Source organism: Pelophylax lessonae, assembly GCF_965119305.1.
Source record: "Pelophylax lessonae genome assembly, chromosome: 4".
NCBI classification, from domain to species: domain Eukaryota; kingdom Metazoa; phylum Chordata; class Amphibia; order Anura; family Ranidae; genus Pelophylax; species Pelophylax lessonae.
Genome location: NC_138771.1, coordinates 290,059,458 through 290,085,165, shown reverse-complemented (window position 1 = coordinate 290,085,165; position 25,708 = coordinate 290,059,458). Strand labels below are relative to the sequence as shown.

Here is a 25,708-nt window from a genome sequence, read left to right as displayed (position 1 = left end):
GATGTCAGTTTATTTATGCTTTCGTTGTCCAATTGGGAATATGTATCTTTCGTTTCTGTCCTGCAGACACAACAGGAAGTGAGAGGAAATACCCTTTAGGCAGTTGTTACCAAAACAGGTGTCCTTATTGGAAAATTTCACCTATTGCTCAAGTGATCACTCAAAACAATCAGAGAGAGCAAATCTACCTAGTGCTCCACAGACAGAGTTCTAACTCTTCCCTAAGATATCCAAAGCTAAATAAAAAAAATGTCTTTACATATAATTCATTTCATCACAAGGCAATCAGGGGATATTGCTGCCCCATAATTCCCTGGGTCTTACCTCTTCAAAATGTGTCTGATAGAGTTGACAGGGAAATCACTCATTGAGATCAATGTAGGAGGTCAAATTTTCTATATAAAAATCACTTTTTTCAATCTATTTTTAAGTTTATTACCTGTGCAGGATTAGGAATGAGCAAATCTTGCCACTAACCTATTGTAATATTATTATGTGAATAAATTAATACACAATAAATATAAATAAATAAATATAAATTCAATATATATATTTTATAAATTAAATATATGTTATATATTTGCTATTTTTCATTGGACTTTATTTTCCATAATTCGCAAAAAAAATATAATTTTAATAATTGCGCACAAATAAAATTTGTTGGACTTAGCACAATATTTGCACATAATATTTTTCACAATATTTGCTAACAATATTCACTATTTATTTATTTTTATCACAATTTTATATATATTGAATTTATATTTATTTATATTTATTGTGTATTAATTTATTCACATAATTATATTACAATAGGTTAGTGGCAAGCGCTGTATATAGCCCAGGCTATTTTTCTGTCATTCACTCTTACCTACAGCTGCTGCATTAATTAATTAATTTAATTTAATTCAATTTAATTTGAAATTTGAGCACACTATCTTCCTAGGCGCAGGGAGATACACTCTAGACCAGTGTCATCTTTTTTTCTACAATGAGCAAATCTGCCTGAGCTTGGTTCATTAAAAAGTTTGCAAATATAACTCAAAGTTCAAACTTGCAGCAAACCCCATTGAAGTCATTATAGGGGGGGGGGGCATAATTAATTCTGGCCATCTTAAGAGATAATAAGCAAGACATGGGAAACCAGGCACTGACACGAGAAATATGTACCCTTTTATAGAAGGGGGCTGGGTTATCCATTCCTTCAAATGATTGGCTCCTGTGACCAGAGGCAAGAGCTGTGCACTGCATTCTAGATTGTTCACTATTACTGCCAACAAACCTGTAAACTTTACGTCTGAAAGTTCACTATTGATGAGTTTTGTGAACCCCAAGGATTCGCCACAAACCCATGGTAGCAGTAAACCCAAACCTTATCAATGTAGGTTTATTGTGCTTGATTGATTATTTTGCCATGATCGAGATCATTTACTTTGAAAGTTAATTTACTCTTATTTCTCTTGTGGTTTACAACTAGTTATTAGCAAAAATTCTATACAATATGTTTAGAGAAACATACTGAACATTTGTAAAAGCAGTAAGCCCCATTGCGACTTGTCATGCAATTTGACAGGCAATGTTACTGCAACTCATGTCTCAGCAATTTTAAAAAAGGTTCCTGCACTACTTTTTGCTGATTTCATTGTGGCTTGAAAGATTTCTGTTAAATGAAGTCGCAAGCCGCAATAAAATCGGCAGTACAAATTGGACTGATGCTTTGAAATCACGCTGAAATAGCACAACTTCAAAGATGCACCTCTGTGAACAGGGGCTAATCCTGTTTTAGGTGGTTGCTAAAGTTTATATATGTTTTAATGCAAAATTCCTAGTATATTTGCATTTCCCAACTATACAGGTTTGTAGTTTGCATGCATGCTAATTCTTACAATTAACATTTTAAATGAATTAATAATACTGTAGTCATTTATAGATAATTACATAATGGAAACATTCTAAAAATAGCAAGGGCCTGCTTAGAACTTTAGATGCGTTTCCCATAATGATGGTTTATTGGCCTTTTAACATGTTTATTTCCTCATCCTATAGGAGCTTCCTAAATTTCTTGAAGATCTTGCAATCTCCGATGCTGATCTCCCTTGGAACAGGTCAAAGAATCGCTTTACAAACATAAAACCATGTATGTTGCTTAGTTCTAATACATTAAACTTGCAGAGCATTTCATGACTGACGTCCAGTCATCAATACTTAGGAAAGTTACCATGGATTATTTAATGGAAAAATACTTGAAGCCTGTCCTAAAGAAGAACTTGCAATGATATGCTTTATTTTGTTTTTGATACACTGGAAAAAGTTTAAGGCCTTTGTCAGGTTTTTCTTGCTGTCTAGTCCCTATATTGCCATTCACAAACCTCCCTAGCAGGGGCACTGAGAAAAAAGGGAAAAACATCTTTAGTGAGGTAGGTAAGGGTGAGACCAATCAGACAATGTTTTTATTGCTGTCCATTCTTTTCTGCCCTGGTGACATTTCTTGCCTTGGTGTCACAAGAACTGGAAGAGAAGGAAAGTATCCTCAATCACTGAGAGAAAAAGATCTTCAAGCATGGTTTACCTGCAATGAAAACCCACTTGTTTTAACAATCAGAATATCCAGATAAAGGGAAATAACTTTATATGTAAATTTTGACTTTTAAAGGAAAGTCAAGCTTGACAGTGCAGCTGCCTATTTCTTCAGACTATTGGTACTGAAGATCAAAAAAGAGCCTAAAGAGGGGGTAGGGTAAGAAGTGATGCTCAACTTTTACATAGTTGCCAATATCTCTTGGTCTGCAGATACATTTTGACATGCAGTTTTCACTCAAAGTAACCACTGCTAAAACATTGGACTTGATCCACAAAAGGCAAATAAGCTGCTCTCCTTGTAGCCGAATTTTCCTTTAGCCTAAAACAATGTGATGAAAATTCATTAGTCAAAAAATACCATATCACATGCAAGGAAAAAGCTGTGTTTTTGCTTGCATATGATTGGACGATGGAAGTCAGCAGAGCGTCACTTCATTCATTAAGCTATGGGAAATTTCCCTTGAAAATTTAAAATGTTCTTGCAAAGGGAACTACTTATTTACTTTTATTGAATCAACCCTGTTTTCTCATCAGATGCTGTTGACCAAATTTGTTATAGGTTTAGTTCAAATTCAGTCTTGTGAACAGCATAGAACACTGAGTGCAGGTAATTTCCAAATATTCTTAGGAGGCATTTACTATTGCTAAATGTGGAGAACAACTACATAACAGACTATTAAAGATCATTAGTGAATAATATTTTCATAATTTGAAAGACGTTGATTTGATTAATTTAAATTGATTTATTAGTTTCATGGTTACATTAAAATATGTTTTGAGATATATCTATATCAATGTCCCAGTGGAGTTTTACTAGAATGTGCAATGCTTTTGCACAATTTTTTTTTTTTCTGAACTTTAATTCGCAGGATCCTCATAGTGAGGGGAGCAGTGATGGATCACAAAGGTAAGTATATCTTTGTATGCAAGTTCTTTCTCCATAGCAGGGCTGCAAATGTAGAACTTTATACAAACTGCTGCAATACACCATGGAGATCTCATTTACATACGGTAGATGGCACTGACGCACCCCTCACACACCTTGATTCTCTCATTTTAGATCTATTTGTTTAGAGAATTCAATCTTTGTTCTTTATTTTTAAGCCAAACTCTCCTGCGATAATGCTACAGGGATTTACTCTTGTGCGCATATTTAAACAGAATAAGAACCACTGCTTTAAGCTTGTTTAATTTAATGTTGAACATTCAGACATACCTTTCCTTTACTATACTGTGCTGTCAGCAGCCTTCAAGGTTATACTTTAGACATGGGATGATTAACCTCTTGGTCATGACCCACAAAAGTTCCAGTGCCATGCATAACAGATGTTTTATCATTGTTACATTTTTGCAAAGAGCACCATGTTTAGCCTGGTGGCCAAAGATATGGAAGGTTTTTAGATAGGAAAAAAGAAAAAAACAAGCTAAAGGAGCAAGTTATGCTGTTCTCAAACTGTGGTTGAGTTTTATAATCTGTAATGAATTTACTTTCATTAACACATTATAATTCCTCTCAAGAACAATGCAGTTTTAAGGATGCAATGATTATTTTATTTTTTTATTTTTTTTTTATCTTTTGGTTAAACTTGATAGACTTGTGTTGTTTTACAACTTATGAAATTATGTTAGTTTTAGTATTTACATTAAATGAACAAATGTCTGAATAGATATACTTTTCAAGAACAAGGTCTGTAATGACAAGACTGTATTCATTTTGCTGCCAGGGTAATTTTAACAATATCTGTTGTCGCACTACAGACTACAGATTGGCTGTGACTGATACCAAAAAATTGTTTTGCCAAGACAACTTGTTATCAAGCTATGCTTGTGTAGCATCCTCCTAGTCAGGTGCTAGGTAAAAGCATTGGGTTGCTTTCCTGCTTTTCAGGGAGCAGGATTTCTAGTTAGGCCTGTCACAGGTGTCCAGGTGTGATTCACTTGGTCTGAGGGAGCCATGGTATCCAATAGGGGAGCCTGTTGGACAGTGGAGGAAACACAGCCAGTGACACACAGGCTTTTGTGGCAGTCTCAGTGGGAGGGTACAACAGTGGTGCATCCTGGGATTGACCATAAAAGCCAAGGGCACATGTGACAGGATGTCTTTGGGCGGGAAGCCAGGTCCCATGAGGAGAGTGACAGCTGTCTCTCCTCCTGTTAGAGTGGAAAGCGGTCACGGGCAGTAAGCCCAGTGGACCCAAGTGTGGAACTGAACTGTGAGGTCCAGGAGAAACTGATGGTGGAGCAGTGGCAAAGGTCCCTGTGAAAAACAGTGTCCATGAGTACCAGGGAGCTTGCCAGGGGTCTGCCCAGGAAGGGGACCACTCCAGGGAAAGTCACTGGACAAGAATCAACACACACAGTGAGTCAGAAAGGGGGTGCCAAGTTAGACCCTGAAGAGAAGCTAAAGTACAGTTCATCAGTTAAATCTTCACCTTAGTGGCAAAGTGAAGCAGTGGCCTTGCCGCATCCTCTGCAGATAGTTGTCCTCAAGTTGTGCATAGTTACTAGAAGGAGTATCCCACTTATGCCTTCTTCCATCCCACTATAAAATAAAAACACTAATGCCAAATTCCTTGGACTGTTCATTGACTGAGCTAAGTGTAAAGTGAGGAATATTTAAGAGACTGGTTGCTATGGGTAACCCAGGGGAACCCACTCTCTGCAGCTCCCATGGGGGATGTGCTACACTTGCCTCTATTTCCTGGTGTAAAGATCCAGCATCTTCAACTTCCTCTGATACAAAGAAAATATGTGACGTTAAAATTCTGATAGGCAGCAGCATTATTTGCAGTCAGTAAACAAAATTGCTAGGGTGACTTTAAAATGTCTGCACTTCATAGTGGGGTAGAAAGGCATATAAACACACACACACATTTGTGTATTCCACCCCAAATATTAAAATGTTTATATTGGTAGAGATTTAATTTAAGTTATGCAAATGTCACTGACATGGTGAAGAAGAGGTGGTTTTATTGTTGACATACTTATGACATCTAAAACCCAAGCACAGCCAAATGCAAAAATTTGTATCCACCCAATAATCAGCCCGTGAAAAAAAATTGACATAAGAGAACTTTTGTCCACTAAAATATACCTCTGGCTGCTCTGTCACCAGTTCTGCCATGGTCTAGGAATCCGCACAATGTTTTTTTTTTTTTTTTACAAAGAAAGTGTAAAATACAATCTGCCAGTCACTCTCTGAAGCTCAAGAGAATTCTCTCTCTTAACATGACAATATGCTGCAGAGTGGTGAAAGGAAACATATAGAGAACATATTAATATAAACTTGTACTGAATTAACTATGTAGGCTAATATTGCTGAACTCTCTTTCTGGAAATGCTGACTGTCATGGTGATCCAGTGGCTTTAATACTTTTAACTCAGTAACAGTAAAACAAAAACTCAAGTTAGCATGTATACATTGTTTGTCTTCTAGTACAAGTTATACTTTTCCTCTTACAACTGCTGTGTGATCTTGAAATGACCCTTGTAATGTTCCAAGGCAGAGTGTCTGAGTAATTCTGCACCCAGGCTTTTATATGCAGGTGCAAGAAATAGTAGACTTAGTAGTGTCTTAGCTTTGTAATGTGACCCAAGAAACCAACCTCTTTAACATTCTTTTCTTGACAGCCGCCCCGGGTCCCTTCTGTCCCCTCAGTGCAGGAGAGGGTGAAAAGTGTTAAACTTGCATATCCTAAGTTAATTTACTTAGGGACGTGGCAAGATACAATTAGAAGTACCGTAGATGATTTTATTCTGTTGAGTTATTTGCAATTTCATTGTTCTTTCTCTATTATTCATGGTATGACTTGAATCTCTGAATGACTATAACAACCCCCCCGCCCCCCCCCCCCAATAAAACAAAATTACATGTTAAGTAGATAAGCAAACACTTATATTAAAGTGGTGCTCCAATCAGATTTTTCTTTATAGTTCAGTGGTGAGTAGGGATGAGCGAATGGTTTTAAACCCATGGGAAATTCTGAAAATTGTAAACTTAGAACTCAATGGGAGCTGAATATGGGGTGTGAATCCTAAAAATCAATTCTTGCTATTTTCAAGGATAATAGGAAAGAGATTTTAGACAAAGGGTAAGCAAAGCTGGACACTGGGAACATGTAAAATGCAAAACATTTTAATGTAACTTCAAGTGAAACATGGAAAAAATACCACTCCTTTCAATTACATGCTTGAGAGATGCCTTTAAAGGATAAGTTCACCTTTCTGAACATGTTACAAGTTACACCCATGTAACATGTGTAGCACTGCCCCATTGAGGGCTGCTGGATTTTCACACTTTTAGGTCCTCCTGGGTTACCGGTAGCAACTGCATGCAGAATTTTGACACTTTACTTTCCTGGTTCAGTCAATGAACAGTCTAGAGGTTGTTGCTTTGTTATTTTGTTTGATATGGGGATGGGAGAAGGGATGAGTGGGATACTCCAACAATTGAACTATTCACAATGCTGAGGACTTCTATCTAAGAATGCGGCAAGGCCCAGCTTCATCCTGCCACTAGATGAATTTGAATAATGTTTCTTAAGTACTTATCTTCAGGGCACATGCCTAGTACCCCATTTCTTTCCACCAGCTGACACCCGTCCTCTGACTACTCTACTCCAGATTGGCCCCCTTCCTGGTCAGGCCCGTAGACACGATCCCCTGTAATCACGATACTGCTTTTCAGGTTCTCCAGTGTCTAAACTCCTCCTAGTCAGCTCTCCTGGACCTCTGGGCTTAGCTCCACACTTCTGGCTCACCAGGCAGACTGCCTGTGACCATACACCTACCACTGCAGAAAAGGAGGCAGCCTCCACCCTCCCTCCAGGACTCTGCTCACCAGCCATGTCTCATGTCCACATGTGCTCCTGGCTTTTTATACTACACCCCACAATGCACAGAGACAGCAGTCTGTGCCAATCACTGGGGCTGTATCAAAGCCTGTGTACCCATTGGCCAGGTTTCCTCCACTATCCAATGTGCCTCCCCATTGGATCAGTGGGGACACTCCTTCAGACCAGATGAATCACACACTGAGCACATTGAGTGGACCTAACTCACAGATCCTGCTCCCTGTTAAAAAGAGTGCAATATAGAATTTACCTGCTGCTCCTCTGATAGGCAGACAGAGCCAAAAACTACACTCACTCTCTAGCACCTACCTAGGAGGGTGCTACACATGTAACATGTTTACAATCTTCCCCCAAACCCCCCCTCTTCATGACACTGTGCAGGGGATCCTTCCCCACATCTGCTGTCCCAATTTGAAACAGTGCATCCATACAGGGCTCTGCCCACATACCCACATCATTGATTCACAGAGTCCTGTGAATAAATTAATTATGAGCCCGTCTGCCACCATGGCACACTGCTTGTAGTTCTCCTTCAAGGGCATGCATTTTAGCCATTTTATGGACCCCCTAATGTGGCCTTTTCCTCCTCCCCCTCCTCAAGGGCATATAGCAGCCACTTGTTTAACTGCTATTGATGTGTCCCTTTCATCTTTCTCTTCTTAAAGAGTGCACATTTCAGCTAGTTCTTCGGACTTCTAATGTGGCCCTTTGCTCCTCATCAGGACCACAGAGCAGCTACTTGCTTTTCTCATGCTGATTATGAACCCTCTTCCTCCTCATCAGCTATTTTTGAGACTTGAGTTTGAGAAGTTGACTTTGAGAAGTTGGTAGAATTTTCAGGATGCTACTCCTAGGGTCACCCACAGACCTCTGCAGAAATGCTGCAAAAGTGAAAGGAAGACATTTTCCCCAAATCATATTTATTGCCATTGTCTTCCAGCCAGTATTTTCAATGTTTGTGTGACTGGTGCAATGCCACAATGTCACATGTACTCAAATACTATTAATTTGTCCAAAAGGCCTTGTGCCAGCTGTCATTACTTTTCACAGAAGGCAATATCTGCCCTCCATCGGCTTGTGAAATGCCATGAGGCAGCAGAATGGTTGGGGTGCTGGAAGTAAGAAGGAGGGTTGGGGTGCTGGAAGTAAGAAGGAGGGTTGGGGTGCTGAAAGTGGGGAGGTTGGGGTGCTGGCGTTAAGTGGGTTGAAAAAACAGGTCCAGCAACTGTACAATATTTGAGGTTATAGTCTCTCAATGGTACATTCACAATAACCTGCCTTCTGTCCCTCCTACATTGCAGCCTTACCAAGCTGCTTAAATATTGTCCAGCCACTGAATAATGTTTACTGCAATATTTTATTTTGCAGCCTATTTAGGTTTTTGCGTACTAGCTCTATGCTAACCAATTTGTAGAGCACACATATCTGAAGACTTAAATTTTTACATTTTTGAGAATCACTTTGGGATGCAGAGATGGACAAACTGTACTATTAGAGCTGAACTCCAGTCCATTTTATTTCTAATGCAGTGGGGCTGTTGTTGTAGGGATTTTATGTGTTTGGGTGTAACTTTAATTTTTACAATGTAAAACAATTTTTTCTTACATTTTTTCTATCACATAGGGGACAAAAAGTCCCCTATGCAATGATTTTTTCTGTGACAGGTTCTCTTTAATGAGTAATCTGGGGTCTAAAAGATCCTGTATTTCTCCCCTGTGCTCCAATGATTCTAATGGCATGCAGATTGCACTGCAATAGATTCCTTCCCGGCCATCCTGGTTGGGGAAACTGGCACGGGGAAGTGACGTTTCGTGACCTTAGCAAAATTGACCCAACATTTAGTGATCAGCGGACAGCAAGCCCGCTGAACACTGCATATTCAAGTCAATGGGCAGAAGCCATGCACCTGCATGCAATGCACGTGGTTGCAGTACGTTTGTTGGCAAAAATGGGGTTAAAACAGGCGGTGAGGAGGCGTCACATCACTTCCTCTACGACTATCAGTAGACTCTGAAGCCTTCAGAGGCAAGGGACAATTAGATGCATGTCTAAATCTACCCCAATCCAACTATCGCATAGACAGTCTGGAACTGCTAGCAAGTGCAAAGGGGGAAGGAGAAGCAAAGTGGCAAATGGACAGAATGAACTACACCGTCCTACTGCTGTCTGCATCCCTGCTACAGATTTAGGGCCAAGTCACACTATGTGCTGTAACAGACATTGTACTGCATGGTAAAACGTCTGTCACCGCAGAGACATACAGGAAACAATTGTTTCCCATGTGTCTCATTCACACTGCAACACAGCCTAGCACTGCCCTGCAGTGTGCTGTGATAAAATGCAGACATTGCACTGCAATGTCATTGCAGTGAATGAAGTGTACATTTTGTATGATTCAAACAAAGCTCAAACAAAACAAAAAAAGGGAGCAGTGCGATGAACCCCACACCACACTGCCCCCTGAAAACCAAGATATGTGTGTGAGCCGCTCAGGCTGTATGGGGATGAAATCCTGTGCCCACCTGTCAGGGCTGGGCTCGCAGCAGCTCTCTTCCCTGTGCTCAGGCTGCTCTGCTGTCGGATAGTTGTCAGCGCTCATTGTTTCCTCAGTGGATTACCTGGTTATCATTATCTGCTCGTCAGTCCCGCCTACAGCCAGCCCCTTCTGGATATTTAAGCTGCCTTGTTCATTCCATTCCTGCCTTCCCCTTGTCAAGATATCCTGAGTTACTCTGCTGTGTTCCTGTTAAAGACTTTGCCCTGCTGACGTCCCTTCTGGTTCCAGATCCTGACCTCCTGCTTCCAACTACACTGATTTCTGGATCCCTGATCACTGGCTTGTCTGATTTCCCATTTTGGCTTCTGAACCCTGGCTTAAGTTTGGACTACGTTCCTGATCTGTATTTTTTTTTTCTATTACATTAAAGTTGTGATTTTTAATGCATTTTCTGTCTCAGTCTGATTCATGGTTCCTGACACCACCTCTGGGATATACAAAGGTACAGAGTGATAGGTGTCCCAGGCATCTGCATATGAAGTCAAAGCCTGCTCTGTGGTAGTGAATTGCAGTCTCAGCCGGAACCCCACTAGACCACACCCCCAATGTGTTTCACTCCGCCCACTATAGCTTACTCATGAGGGTCCCCTCTACCACACTTCCCACTAGCGCACCCAGAAACGCTGAGCGGTCGGAGTGGTGAATCGCCCCTGCCACTCTGCATTGCAGTGTAAATTGGCCCTAACCCTCACTATTTGTACTGGTGACCATTGTCATTGAGAATGGAAGTGATAAAAATACAACAATTTAGATTAATTGTAAAGTCTCAGGTTTTTTTCTTTAAAAATAACAAACGTTATACTTACCTGCTCTGTGCAGTTGGTTTGCACAGAGTAGCCCAAATCCTCCTCTTCTCGGGTCCCTTGCTGGCTCTCCTGGCCCCCCTCTCCTGTCGAGTGCCCCCACAGCAAGCAGCTGCATCTCTGTGTGTCCATCAAGATACAGAGCGGCAGTTTGGTCCCACCCTCTTTCTCTCATGACCGGCTAACTGACTTTGATTGACAGTAGTGGGAGCCAATGGGGCTGCTATCAGCCAATCAGGAGGGAGAGTCCTGGATGTCCAAGGCACTCCTGCACATTGAGGAAGGAGATGTGGCTCAGATAAGTATTAGGGGGGCTGCTGCACAAAGAAGATTTTTTATCCTAATGCAAAGAAAAGAGGGAAATATTTTCCATTGACAGCTGTCAATGAGATTTCCTTTCACTTCCTGTTGTGCCTCCATGTCAGGGAGTGAAAGGATATCCCCTAATGTAACACAAATGCTAAAAATTAGACAGGAGTTTCTCTATTGCAAAATGTTATGGCTTTAAACGTACTTTGAGCTGACTGGCATCTATTTCTTAACTGTACAGTTTTTAAAGGCTTTTTGGCTCTGAGAAATAGAACACTGCTAATGAATGAAACAGATCATCATAAACCTTTTCTCCGTAACAATGACACTATTGTGTACATGGACACTGCTGCATTGCCATATCCCTAAACCGTAAACAATATATTTTTCTTATTTCTTATACTGCCTTTAATTTATTACAAATAACTTGGGCTAGTTTTATGTTCATGCCAGAATAATGTGAATTGCACTTTTGTGTCACAGATAACAATAACCGTGTAAAGCTAATCGCGGATGCTGGTGTGCCTGGCTCAGATTACATCAACGCGAGCTATGTGTCTGTAAGTATAAAAATACTTTATGGTAAACCACTCTGGTTAAGGAAGCAAGTCTAAAACCACAATTTAAACATCCCTAATACTCTTGGTATGCAGAAACCTTTGAATCATTACTCATGTTCTTCTGGTACAGTAATTACATTCTTGTTACGTTTTTATTAAAAGCTATTCCAAATTAAAAAAAAAAAAAATCCTTCTTACAGAAACCATCCTGCTAATTGCAGAAGGGCGCATACATTAAAGTAAAGCTGTCTAATTATGGAAGAGGGTGAAAAGTCTATATAAAGAAGACTCTATTTAATAACACTAATAAAACTTACTAGAAATATATGTTTGGGACAAGAGAACCCTTGGTTAATGTCAGGCATGGCAAGACATTCTTTGTGTTCTAGGACTCATAATATAATAAATATAATACAATTATATTGTCAATTTACACAATACTGATTTTTCAATTTTTTTTTGTAAATGATAGGTTAGTTGAATAATCCATTAACTCCCTGAAGGTACTTGAAAAACGAAATTTGAATTTTGATAGACTTAAAGCTGAACAATTTTTGCCCACTTGCATGTTCATATACACCTCTTCCAACCACAGAATGTCTTGCGTTCCCTAAAAAGAATGCAAGAATCTTTCAAAATGGATGAGTTGCAGAGCAAGTGACCCACTGCGATCTGTATACTCCAGAGCCAGCTCCAAGTTTCTTCGCTCAATGTTCATGTATTGGATGAAAGTAAGAGTTTTACTTTACACAGCAGCCGCCACACATTGCGCACACTTCATCAGCAGTCATTTATTTTTATTGTACAATGGCCAAAATTTGTATTTGGTGGAAGTTAGCTTTAAGTGGAACTTTCAACTTGGCCATAGTATAAAAAAGAGAAATTTCAATAAAGAATTCACAACTTTAATCATGTATATTGCATAGCAGAGCTGTTAGTACCACTGCCTGCATGCAGCAAAGTCTTTATAAAGTGAGATGTATATTTTGTAGAGGTGCCATAGTAGTCATCACAGAGAGAGGTTACTTCGTATCTTTTACTAGATTACCTAGATTACAATATGCAATCCAATGCTAACGGAGGAGAGAGATCGCTAAAATTACAGATCACTCATTCAACAGATCAGAATAGGATCAAGTTTTAATTCTTGGTAATGGAGATGAATCCCAACTCCCACTAAGGAAGGGGTGGGGCTGGGCTCTTGAAACACAGATAATATTTTTACACATTTCGCCTACTATAGACAGATGAGATAGCAAAGTAGATGATCCTGTTAAAATGTCATTTTAGAATAATGCAATAAGAATAAGTGCAAGATTGTTATCATTTATTCAGAGTTTGCATATAACAATACGTGTCATTTCAGGGATATATTTGTCCTAATGAATTCATTGCTACACAAGGACCACTGGCTGGAACTGTAGGGGATTTTTGGAGAATGGTTTGGGAAACGCGAGCAAAAACTATAGTGATGCTAACTCAGTGTTTCGAAAAAGGCAGAGTAAGTTTAAAAATATTACAAGGATATATATATATATATATATATATATATATATATATATATATATATATATATATGTGTGTGTGTGTGTATATACTGTAAATGTATATGTATATTTGTTACAGTTTATATCAATTCGGCACTCTTTCTACAGATCAGATGTCATCAGTACTGGCCAGGGGACAACAAACCAGTGACAGTTTTTGGGGATATTGTGATCACTAAAGTTGTTGAAGATGTTCAAATCGACTGGACTATTAGAGACCTTAAAGTTGAAAGGGTAATGAACTCGCTTATCTTACATCCGATACTTTCTCATATTTTTTCTTAGTTCCTTGTTCAAATATTTTATGGAAGTATACACATCAATACACAAATGTAAAAAAAAGATGAAGCACAATGATGCTCATATATAAGAGGGCAGGCCCCCCAGGGAGAGGAGGGTAGGTTACAAGGTTTGATCGGTATAGGGAATAACATAACGACCCTGGATCCCGCCCTTTCGCAAATGGTGACGTCAGCATGCCTTTCCGACGCGTTTCGTCATAGATGACGTCTTCCTGGGGAATCCCCAAGAGGACGTCATCTATGACGAAATGCATCCGGAAGGCATGCTGACGTCACCACGTTACACCCGGAAGTCGGGCGGCTGCATCCTCGGATCCTGCCAATTACGAGTGCTTTTTATCCTGTTTTCATGTGAGTTGTTTACCTTTTTTATTAAACTTTGTGCCTACTTACTTCACCATTTGTGGCCTCCATCTTTTTATGGTTCATGCTGGAGAGTGTTGGACTTAGGTGGTCCGTACTGTGGTGTTGTTCCTGACCGGGGTTTCCGTCAGGTTGAACCAGCCAGAGGGGTCACAGTGTTGCCCATTGGAGCAGACAGGAGCCACACCATTTATACATATTGATGGGCTTTATTGCATCTGCCTTTTGGTAAGCGCATAGCGTGGTCTTTACCTTTGTCACGGATTGAGGAGAAGTCACATTATTGCGGTGGATGATTTTCAATTTCTGCACCCTGCACATCTCTTTGGACATTGGACTTTCTTCACTTTTTCTTATGAACACTATGATATTTTAACACGGATGTTGTGTTAATGTTATTTGCATCTAATTGTTCACTGCTTTATTTATTATTTATATGCATATGTTTTGATTACATATACTTCAAGTTAGTGCAGCTTTATTTTTATATTTTTTATTTGGTGTATTCCCACTTCAGCTGCAGCTTTATTTATATATTATATTTTATATTTCATATATTTTGCACTGTTTTAGCACAGGTCTAATATTATTTCATTGTGTGTTTAGCGCGGTTATTGTTTTATATATACTGTATATCTGGTCTAAGTATATAAGCCTAAAGTCTTGCTGACATAAGGTAGTAATGATAAAAGAGACAAAGGGGGAGGACCTTTACCTGTGCCGCATCCTAATATATCAATATATGTGCAAAATTTGCAAGACACAGTCCTGCTAGTGGTGGATTTTAATGGCACTCACATGAGACAGACTTGTTGCATTAAAAAAGAAAATCACCCTTTTTATACATCATTAAGAACACAGTAGGCGCCCAAGACTACATTTAAAAATACACATTGCAATATGCTTCCTCAGGACCAACAGCATGTGTATCACAATCTGATAATCTTAAATAGACATTATTATCAGTTTCCCATCAATAACATTGTAACAGTATATAGCTTTCTTCAGAATCATTTCTCCAAGATTTGTTAAAGTTATCACTTACATGCATTATTGTGAGAGGCATACTTATGTCGCATATGTCTGGGGCCAACACCGGGGATTAGTAAAGCATTGGCATCTATTTGTTATGTTGTTAAATTTACACTCACACTCCCTTAAAGGGTAACTCCACTTTCGTGGGGAGAAAAAATAGCAAATAAAGAAAAAACAATATAGAGTATACAATTGCAACACAAATCGTATTGTAATTGAATGTTATTAAAAATTACCTTTCCTTTTCAATCTGCAGCTGTTTTAATTTTCTGAAAATTAAATGCAATATGACTACCTGGAGCTGTTCTGTACACAGAATGTGTACTGACCACACCCCAGAAACATAACTTCCTGTTTGTGTGACTGGCTCACCAATTTTCCCAGAAGTCTGCACAAGATACAAGTCAGATTTCTGGCATCCCCTGCAACAAAAATTTCATTTTTGGTGAGATACTCCCAATAGGAACACATCTAAAGGAATGCAGGCCAAGCAGCTTCACTCATTAGAGCCCTACAGCTGCCACAGTTGACAGAAAATTATGAAACCACTCCCATTTGACCCACTCAGCGCAGAGAAACAAACAGGGATTTCTTCAGAATAACAAAAGGTTGGAATCTGCAACTGAGTTTGTTATAATCACTGCAATGTACATAAATCACCAAGAGGGGATTTTTATTTTCTCAACAAAAGTGGAGTTACGCTTTAAAAAAATATAATTTACAATTCAGTTTTCAACCCATATTTGCATATATCTGTCATTATTTTACCTGGTCTTTATGTGGGATGAGAGTCCATTAAATAGTGATGGAATATGGTTGTGGTAGGCATATAATCAGTTTTGTTTTGATTGGTCTATTTACCTATACAAGAGGGAATTTATTATGTTTGAAATCAAATTCATATAATCTAAGTGTCCCTGTTAATCTGTATATTTAAGCAGCCGTTATACACACCTTCAGGCTTTACTCTATCATAGAGCATTATACTGCATATCAACCTAGACCTGAAGAGACTGGCCCATCATGGATTTATTGGGGTTCTATGGTCCACGACCACACGTATTTGTTCTTATTGGGTAAATATACTGTACTTATAGACCTTCAATTTCAAAATTACTCCTACAATATTGATATCCCACTTGGTATGTTGACAAAAGCCTCCTAACCCCTAGATGCCCCCCTTCTCTTAATGTCTAGGCTGATATGCAGGATAATGCTCTATGATACAGTAGCCAACACTGGTTTTTGTTTTTAATTTTATTTTTTTTTTAATTAGGGTACATCCCAAAAGAGTGAGAAAGATCAAAAATACAACAATGGCTGGGTAAGGCCGGTATACATGTCTATTCTGCACAAGGTACGGACAAGTCCTGTGGGATCCATGCCTTGTTCATTTTAATGAACATGAGCTTGTCCACATTGGCTCTGGACAGGCGGCTGGGCTTGTCTGTGATAACACTCCCTGCCATGCTAAATACATGTTCAGATAATACACTGGCTGCAGGGCAGGCCAGCACCTCCAAGGTGTAAAGGGCAAGCTCAGGCAATGTGCCCAATTTGGAGACCCAGAGGTTGAAGGGGGCAGACCCATCATTCAGTACGTCTAGGCGTGTGCACACATACTGCTCCACCATGTTGGTGAAATGCTGCCTCCTGCTAAGACGTTCCATATCAGCTGGTGGTGCTGGTTGTTGTGGCGTGTTGACAAAGCTTTTCCACATTTCGGCCATGCTAACCCTGCCTTCTGAGGTGCTGGCGGTGCCCCGACTGCGTTGGCTACCTCTTCCTCCTCCTCTGCCTTTGCCTTGTGCTTCCACTGTGCCCCCACTGTCAGGTGGTAATGCCACCAGCAGTGCGTCTACCAGTGTGCGCTTGTACTCGTGCATCTTACGATCACGCTCCAGGATGGTACGTTGTCCTTGTAATGGGGATCCAGCAGCATGGCCACCCAGTAATCAGCACAAGTTATAATGTGGGAAACTTGGCGGTCATTGCGGAGACACTGCAGCATGTAATTGCTCATGTGTGCCAGGCTGCCCAGAGGCAATGAAAAGCTGTCCTCTGTGGGAGGTGTATCGTCTGTGTCCTCCGTATCCCCCCAGCCATGCACCAGTGATGGCCATGAGATGGTCTGGGTGCCACCCTGCTTTGAACATGGTTCATTCTCCTGCATCTTCTTCTCCTCATCCTCCAACTCATTATCCTCCATAACTCTGCCCTTGCTGGAAATTGTGTACCTGGCGTTTGTGGGTGCAGGAACCCACCCTCGGAGCCACTTGTGAATGACTGCCCTGAAAGCCTTGGAAATGATCCCCCTTCCTCCCCCTCCTCCTCCTCCTGTGCCACATCCTCTTCCTTCATCGCCCAAATTGTTTTTTCAAGGAGGCATAGAAGTGGGATAGTAACGCTGAGAACGGCGTCATCCGCACTGGCCATGTTGGTGGAGTATTCGAAACAGCACAACAAGGCACACAGGTCTCACATGGAGGCCCATTTATTGGTGGTGAAGTGGTGCTATTCCCAAGAGTGACTCACACGTGCATGCTGCAGCTGAGACTCCACTATCGCCTGCAGCTGCTCGCACAGTCTGGCCAGCATGTGCAAGGTGGAGTTCCACATTGTGGGCACGTCACATATGAGGCGGTGAGCTGGAAGGCCGAAGTTACGCTGCAGCGCTGACAGGCGAGCAGCAGCAGGGTGAGAACCCCGAAAGTGCGCACAGACGGCCCGCACTTATTGCAGCAGCTCTGACATATCGGGGTCATTTTTAAGGAACCTCTGCACCACCAAATTCAGCACATGAGCCAGGCAATGGATTTGCGTCAAACCTGCTAGACCCAGAGCTGCTATGAGATTTCGCCCATTATCGCACACCACCAGGCCGGGCTTCAGGCTCACTGGCACCAAACACTCACCTGTCTGTTGTTCCATGGCCCTCCACAACTCCTGCGTGGTGTGGGGTTCCCCCCCCAAACAGGCAAGTTTTATAACTGCCTGCTGTCGTTTACCCCTGGCTATGCTGAAGTTGGTGGTGAAGGTGTTACGCTGACCGGATGAGGAGGTGGTAGAGGATAAGGAAGCGGAGTAGGAGGAGTTAGCAACAAGAGGCAAACTGAAGCGCCCTGCAATCCTCGGTGGCGGAAGGACATGCACCAAACTGCTATCTGCCTCAGGCCCAGCCGCCACTGCATTTACCCAGTGTGCTGTTAGGGAGATATAACGTCTCTCACCGTGCTTACTGGTCCACGTATCCGTAGTTAGGTGGACCTTGCCACAGATGGCGTTAGACAGTGCACACCTGATTTTGTCTCCCACTTGGTTGTGCAGGGAAGGGATGGCTCGCCTGGAAAAGTAGTGGCGGCTGGGCACGACGTACTGTGGGACAGCCACCGCCATAAGGCTTTTAAAACTCTGTGTTTTGGAATGATGGAATGGCAGCATTTCAAAGGCCAGGAATTTTGAAATGTTGGCATTCAGGGCCATGGATCGTGGGTGGGTACTTCCTCTTCCCCTCCAGTGTTTGGGAGATAGAGAGCTGAACGCTTCCATGGGACATTGTGGAGATGGTTGGTGACCCAGGTGGTGGTGTTGCTGGCAGATCCTCTGTTTGCGGGGTGGCAGGTGCCACTGTCACTACAGAGGTGGATGAAGAAGATGAGACTGCAGCAGAAGAGGAAGCAGGAGGAGCCAGAGACCTTTCTTGGTTTTTGAGGTGTCTACTCCACTGCAGCTCGTGCTTTGCACTTAGATGCCTGGTCATGCAGGTTGTGCTCAGGTTGAGAACGTTTATGCCTCGCTTCAGGCTCTGATTGCACATCGTGCAAACCACTCGTGTCTTGTCATCAGCACATTGTCTGAAGAATTGCCACGCTGGGGAACTCCTGGGAGCTGGCTTTGGTGTGCTCGGTCCCTTGCTGCATTGGGCAGTAGCAGGCATACTGTCTAGGGGACAGCCGCTCCACTTTTGTACCCTGCTCCCTCTTCTGCTGTGCTGGTTGCTCTGTGCGACCACCGCCTCTTCCTCCGAACAACACAGGTCACCTGCATGACGTTGATTCCATGTGGGGTCGAGGACCTCATTGTCTTCCACATCATCTTCCACCCAGTCTTCACCCCTGCCCTCCTTGTCGGTCTGCACAATTCTGCACAAACCACAGCAGTTGGCACCTGTGTTTCGTCATCATCCAAGACGTGCTGCGATGGTCCTCCCATATACTAATCTTGAAACATAAGTGGTTGAGCATCGGTGCACTCATTCTCTTCAACTTCTGGGGCAGGGCTAGGTGGATGGCCCTGGGAAACCCTGCTAACAGAGTCATCAAAAAGCAGAAGAGCCTGCTGCATGACTTGGGGCTCAGACTGCTTGGCTGATTTGCAAGGGGGTGAGTTGAAAGACTGATGGACATCGGCTACAGGTGCAAACTCTGATCTTTCAGCAGGAGACTGGGTGGGAGACAATGTGACAGAACTGGGGCACGGTCAGCAACCCAATCTACTTTCGCCTGTACTTGTTCTGGCCTCAACATTTGTAGAGCCGCATTAGGCCCGACCAAATACTGCTGCAGGTTCTCTCGCCTACTCGCACCTGAGGAAGGTGTAGCTGGCACAGATCAACCACGTCCTCTCCTTGCAACAGGGGCTCCACCAGCAGCACCACGACCGGGGGCCACGTCCCTTATTTGATGTTTTCCTCATATTTCTCAAATTTAGGATCTTGCCCTAAATGGGTGTTTTTTGAATAGCAGAATAGAACAACAGTATCTAAAGGGTTTATCTCACAATGACAGATTGAGCAAGGGCTATAAAATTGTGGATTTTAGCCCAAAAAGGGTGTTTTTAAAAACCCAGAAAATTATAGCTATATAGCTTAAAATGCACACTGAATAATGTGGCAGAGGCCCCAGATGGGGGGTATTGTCAGAAATGGGTGTTTTTTCAAAGCCTGAAAATTCTTGAAGTATTTCAAGCTTGTTTTTATCCCAGATGCACCAAGCAAAGGCTGTAACATTGTGTATATTGCCCAAAAAGGGTGTTTTTTTACTAACACAATATGACAGCAGTATATAATGCTTGGATTCTTCACGTACAGATGCAGCAAGGGCTATAAAATTGTGGATTTTATCCCAAAAAGGGTGTTTTTAAAAACCCAGAAAATTATAGCTATATAGCTTACAATGCACACTGAATAATGCGGCAGAGGCCCCAGATGGAGGGTATTGCCAGAAATGGGTGTTTTTTCAAAGCCTGAAAACTCTTGAAGTATTTCAAGCTTGTTTTTATCACAGATGCACCAAGCAAGGGCTGTAAAATTGTGTATTTTGCCCAAAAAGGATGTTTTTTTACTAACACAATATGACAGCAGTATATAACGCTTGAATTCTACATGTACAGATGCAGCAAGGGCTGTAAAATTGTGGATTTTTGCCCAAAAAGGGTGTTTTCAAAAACCCAGAAAATTATAGCTATATAGCTTAAAATGCACACTGAATAATGCGGCATAGGCCCCAGATGGAGGGTATTGCCAAAAAAGTTTGTCAAAAATTTCACAAAAGCACATCTGCAGTGCTGGTGCACCGAGCTTACATAAAATGCCGCCGCCGCCCACCTAACTAACAGACGGATAAAAGTAATTTCTCTCTGTCACTGGGCTCAGGGTAGGGTAAAAAGTTTGTGCACTGCACCCACACAACAAAATCTATGTTTCTGATTAAAGAATAAAGCATCCAGGTGTCCGCTCATCTCTTATTCTGTCCCCTTCTATTCTCTCCCTCAAAGCAGCATCCCCAGCCTTTACCTACACTAGATAGAGGAGAGTGACGTGCAGCGCTACTTGACTCCAGCTTATATGGTGGCTGGGTCACATGCTGCACTGGCCAATCACAGCCATGCCATTATTAGGCACCGAACTCGATACCAAACCTACAGTAAAATGTTCGGGTTCGGGTCTGGGTACCAAAACCACTAAAGTTGGGTACGAACCCGAACTTTACAGTTCGGGTTCGCTCAACCCTACATACAATACAATTTATTAGCTAAAAACCACACAGTGTAGTATTACCAGATTTTTTCCCATTAGATAAAAACATTTAAAAAATGCCGAACAACATATAATCCCACTATACATACAGTGCTGCCACTGTTATGGCACTGCAATACTTAGGGACCACTAAAATCTTCTCAGCAGCAGTGGAGTAAATGTGGCTTACATGTAAGAATAGATTAATATAGGAACTAAAGGTATAATGTAGGTGAGGGAAATGCTATATCTCCCACTCACTTATATACCGTATTTCTTTTCTGACTTTTACTTATTGTACTTCCTTTTCTGCTTTATTGCAGCATGGAGATTTTATGATGGTTCGTCAATGTAATTTCACTTCTTGGCCAGAACACGGAGTTCCAGAAAACACTACTGCTTTAATTCATTTTGTAAAGATGGTTAGAGGAAGCAGACCTCACGAAAATACACCAACAATCGTACATTGCAGGTACATTATGATTATACTACTGGGGATATAGTAGACTACAAATCCAACAATAGTAAGGAATTCTAAGGAATATTCTGAAAAAAATGCAAATTATTATCATACTAAATATTTAAAAAAAATGTATACAGTGCATTTCTAGTATTTTTTCCAAACATTCATGCTTTGTGATTTAATTATTTCCAGGCAGGGGTCTGTAACATCCACAACCAATCACTGACTTCCTTTATCTTTTGGGTCCTCAATGTCGGAATCTTTTTACCATAGTTTTTGCACTGCTTCTGCTTAGCTTGGAGATTTGGGGGCTTCTCCTATATATGTATATGGTAAAAACCCTAGCAAGACTCCCTCATAATTGCCAAAGCAGATATATAAAAAAAAAAACTTAGGTCCTGCCAGCCACTTTTGTAAAGTGTATCTGATAAGACACAAAAATTCACTATGAAAATAGGTGGGATTGATTTACTAAAACTGGAAAGTGCAACATCTGGTGCAGATGTGCATGGTAGCCAATCAGCTTCTAACTTTAGCTTGCTCAATTAAGCTTTGTAAAAAAAACCCTTAAAGTTTACTGGTTTATATGCGCAGCTGCACCAGATTTTGCACTCTCCGGTTTTAGTAAATCAACCCCAGTGGTTTAAGGACCTTTGATTATGTTATTTTGGCCTGTTATATTTTAAGGATCTGCAATGTGAAAAGGCCACTAACACTTTGTAAGCTCTGGTATATAGGTGTATGGTTGGTTTCGTTGCTGCTAGGCACCTTTTGCAGCTGGCAGATCTCAGTGTGCAATACTGTGCAATAAGTCTGTAAACCATGAAGACACAGTTACAAACACAGTAAACATGTGGTTTTCCCATGCAGAGCAAGGTGACAGGGTGACCTAATTGTTGGCACCTGCAGAAACACATACTCACCTTCCCTTCACTTCCCTGCTGCTTCATTCACTGTTAGGAGTGAAAAGAAATACGTGGTTCTTTAAGGTATAGGAGAGCCTGTAATTTCCTCTCCTCCCCCAACATGTCTGTACTCTGCAGTTGGCTTCTCAGGCACCAAAAACTGTCAAATGGGGGTAAGGAAAAGGCCCTCAACCTTGTGTTAGCTCCAAAAAATATCAACTTAAAGCTTATACAAAGTTTTTTTTTCCAAACTCCCAGTAGCAAAAGGAAAAGCAGGAAAATGGAGTGGTGGGGAATGAAAGTATAAGTTGCTGCAGCTTTAAAATAAATCCAATGGCAAATGTGCCTTCTCATTCAATACATGGATTTGGTTTTTCCAACCCTTTGCTCTAAAAAGCATTTTAAGAGCCCATTCAGACTAGCGCGACACGACATTGGGGGGCGTCCTGTGAAGTCGCGTGCACTGCTGTGCACCGCGACTTCGGCGCGACTTGCAGAGACTTCACATAATGGAAGTCTATGCAAGTCGCTCCGAGGTCACCCCAAAGTATTACAGGACCCTTTTTCTAATTCGGAGCGACTTGTGTCGCTCCTATTAGAACGGGTTCTGTGCTAATCAATGGACCGCGACATACCGCGACTTGTCAGGCTGACAAGTCGCACTAATGTGAATGGGCTCTAAATGTTAAGAAAACTGGTACTTTTATCAATGAACTAATAATATTGTTAATATTTTAGTGCGGGAGTTGGACGAGCAGGATTGTTTATTGCACTGGATCATTTAATCCAACACATTAACCACCATGATTTTGTGGATATTTATGGCCTCATAGCAGAGCTTAGAAGTGAAAGAATGTGTATGGTACAAAATTTGGTAAGCAAAGACAAGCATTCTGCTGTTATCTACCTCTTTCTGCATTTGTTATATTAGGTTGTAAATGCACTAAAAATGTAAAATACTTATACAGAAAAAAATAAACTGTATTAGCCTCTAGTGTAATTTATCACCCATGGCACACAGAGAAGTAATGTGGGGAAGTAGCATTTCTATGTAATAATTTGCCGTTAAGTCATAGTTTTATAAAAAAAAAGAAAATGAGCCCAGGCTGTCATGGAAACACCACCTTTCGGTCTTGCGCTCACACTACTCCTGGACTGAGCATCATTAGCACATCATTACATGAGAGCTGCTCAGTCCAACAGGAAGGACCACCCACCACTGCCATGGAGGGAAGACCTAAGACCTATGACATCACTGAACCAGCCTGAAAACTGCAGGATAAAGGTACTCTATGTATGGGGAGATTTTTAAGATCCAAAAAACACTTTAGGAGGAATGGGGGGGGGGGGGGTAGCTGAAGTTCTGCTTTAAAACCATAGGCTCCAATACAAGTACACTTTTAGTAAAAAGAAAGACTTAGCAAGGGACAAGCCTCATGTCCTACAATAAGCAGAACTCCACAGCGAAGGCAGGCATAGTGCCTTCATTGTTGTATCTGCGGCTATTATTAGTCTTGATGCCCTTTTGACAAACCTTGACTACCTGATGCATATCTGCTCTGTTCTTTTTAGATTGGTCATAAAGATTTTATAAATTCCTGTTTTTGCAGCAGTAAACAGACTTTCATATCTGAACACAAGAACATAAATGTTCTATTTTATTGCAAGTTTACTTTTAGTAAAAAAAAAGATTTTGTAAGGACATTGATACACTTGACACGGGAAGTCTCATGTGCTACAACAAGCACATCTCTACCCACAGCAAAAGCAAGGCTTACTTAGAGCCTTCACTGTTGTGTCTGTGACTTTTATAAGTCTTGATGTACTTTTGACAAGCATAGACTACCTAATGCATATCTGCGCTGTTCTATGTTGGATGATCATAAAGGTTTTATAAATTCCTGCTCTTGCAGCAGTAAAACATAATTTTCTTATCTGAACACGAGGACACAAGTTTTCTATTTTTCCCCAGAGAAGTATATAACTTTTGACCCTGTTGGAAGAAAAATAAATTGCCTAATTTCACTAAGGTTACACATCTAAAAATAAAACCACATCTTTTCTAAAAATAATCCAGTTCCACATGCAGATTTGCAGGTGATGTCAGCCTGTTGGAAAGAATGCTTTTCCAAAAATTGTTACAATTCTTAGACAAATGAGCAATGTGCTTAAAATTGCATGTTTCTTAAGATGTATATCCTACAGTATGTGTATAGATAGCCTTAGTTTTGTTTATGACCTGTTCGAGATACTAAGGCCTCTTTCACACGGGCGTTCCGTATGTACGTATATCACCCCATCCGTTTGCGGGTGATATACGGACATAATGCATGTCAATGGGATTGCGGATGTCAGCGGATGACCATCTGCTGACATCCGATTTGCGTTCTTTCAGTTCTGTTACGTTTTTTGGAACGGAACAGAACCCTATTTTTTCTTACATTTAAAAAACGGAAAGGAAGCAAAATCAGATGTCAGCGGTGTCATCCGCTGACATCCACAATCCCATAGACATACATTATGTCCGTATATCATCCGCAAACGGATGGGATGATATGTGGACATACGGACCGAATGACACAAGTGTCATCCGTGTCCGTAAAAAAAAAAAAAAAACGCAATACGGTCCACTCCGTGTGAAAGAGGCCTTAGAAATAAAAACTGTTGTTGTCTATAAAACTGTCTAAAGAAAATTAAACTGAAATGTAGAAATAGAAAAAAAAAATAGGCAAAATGGAATTACTGAATACTATATATATATATATATATATATATATATATATATATATATATATATATATATATAAAGGCTATGATTTACATTTTTAACTAATGCTAAAGACTCTGTCTCTCTCATCAATAGGCACAGTATATATTTTTACACCAGTGTGTTATGGACTTATTAGCAAGCAAAGGCAGTAACCCGGCCATCTGCTTTGTTAATTATTCTGCCCTTCAGAAAATGGACTCCTTGGATGCCATGGAAGGTAAGCAGATATACACTCTACCCAACATGTTTCATTATCCTTCAAACACAGAAACTTGCTGAACTCCTTCTACTCCCTTTACTCTTAAAAAAGAATAAGAATTGTCAATTTTGAGTACAACAACTTTCCAAAAGAAAACTTGCTTCTAAAGATTTAAAGGAGTTTTCTGCTTTTGAACAAACTTTCTTCTTAAGGCCCAGTGATTGTTACATGTTATTTTATTTCTGTTGTGTTTATTTATTAGCTGATCAATAGTTTTGCATCTCTTATTGTTAATTAAACTTCCAAAAAATGCGCACTTAGTGCAAAACAGTGATGCTGCACTTATGTATTCCAGACAAAAGGAACATCTACAAATAACTACTTAGAAAGTGTGCAAAACCAACATTATTATTATTATTATAATTATAAAGGATTTATATAGCGCC

At 40.8% G+C, this 25,708-nt stretch overlaps 1 protein-coding gene across 3 annotated transcripts in view; it reads left to right on the top strand.

Annotated features, from left to right (window-relative positions):
- PTPRQ (protein tyrosine phosphatase receptor type Q) overlaps positions 1-25,708 on the top strand; it is a 451,882-nt gene that overhangs the window by 419,878 nt on the left and 6,296 nt on the right. For all 3 annotated transcript variants that reach the window (XM_082257134.1, XM_082257133.1, XM_082257132.1), the window contains 7 exons: positions 2,047-2,137; positions 11,586-11,662; positions 13,029-13,163; positions 13,318-13,443; positions 21,249-21,397; positions 23,032-23,167; positions 25,157-25,280. In XM_082257134.1, the coding sequence (XP_082113260.1) occupies positions 2,047-2,137; positions 11,586-11,662; positions 13,029-13,163; positions 13,318-13,443; positions 21,249-21,397; positions 23,032-23,167; positions 25,157-25,280 (838 nt within the window). The remainder of the gene's footprint in view (positions 1-2,046; positions 2,138-11,585; positions 11,663-13,028; positions 13,164-13,317; positions 13,444-21,248; positions 21,398-23,031; positions 23,168-25,156; positions 25,281-25,708) is intronic.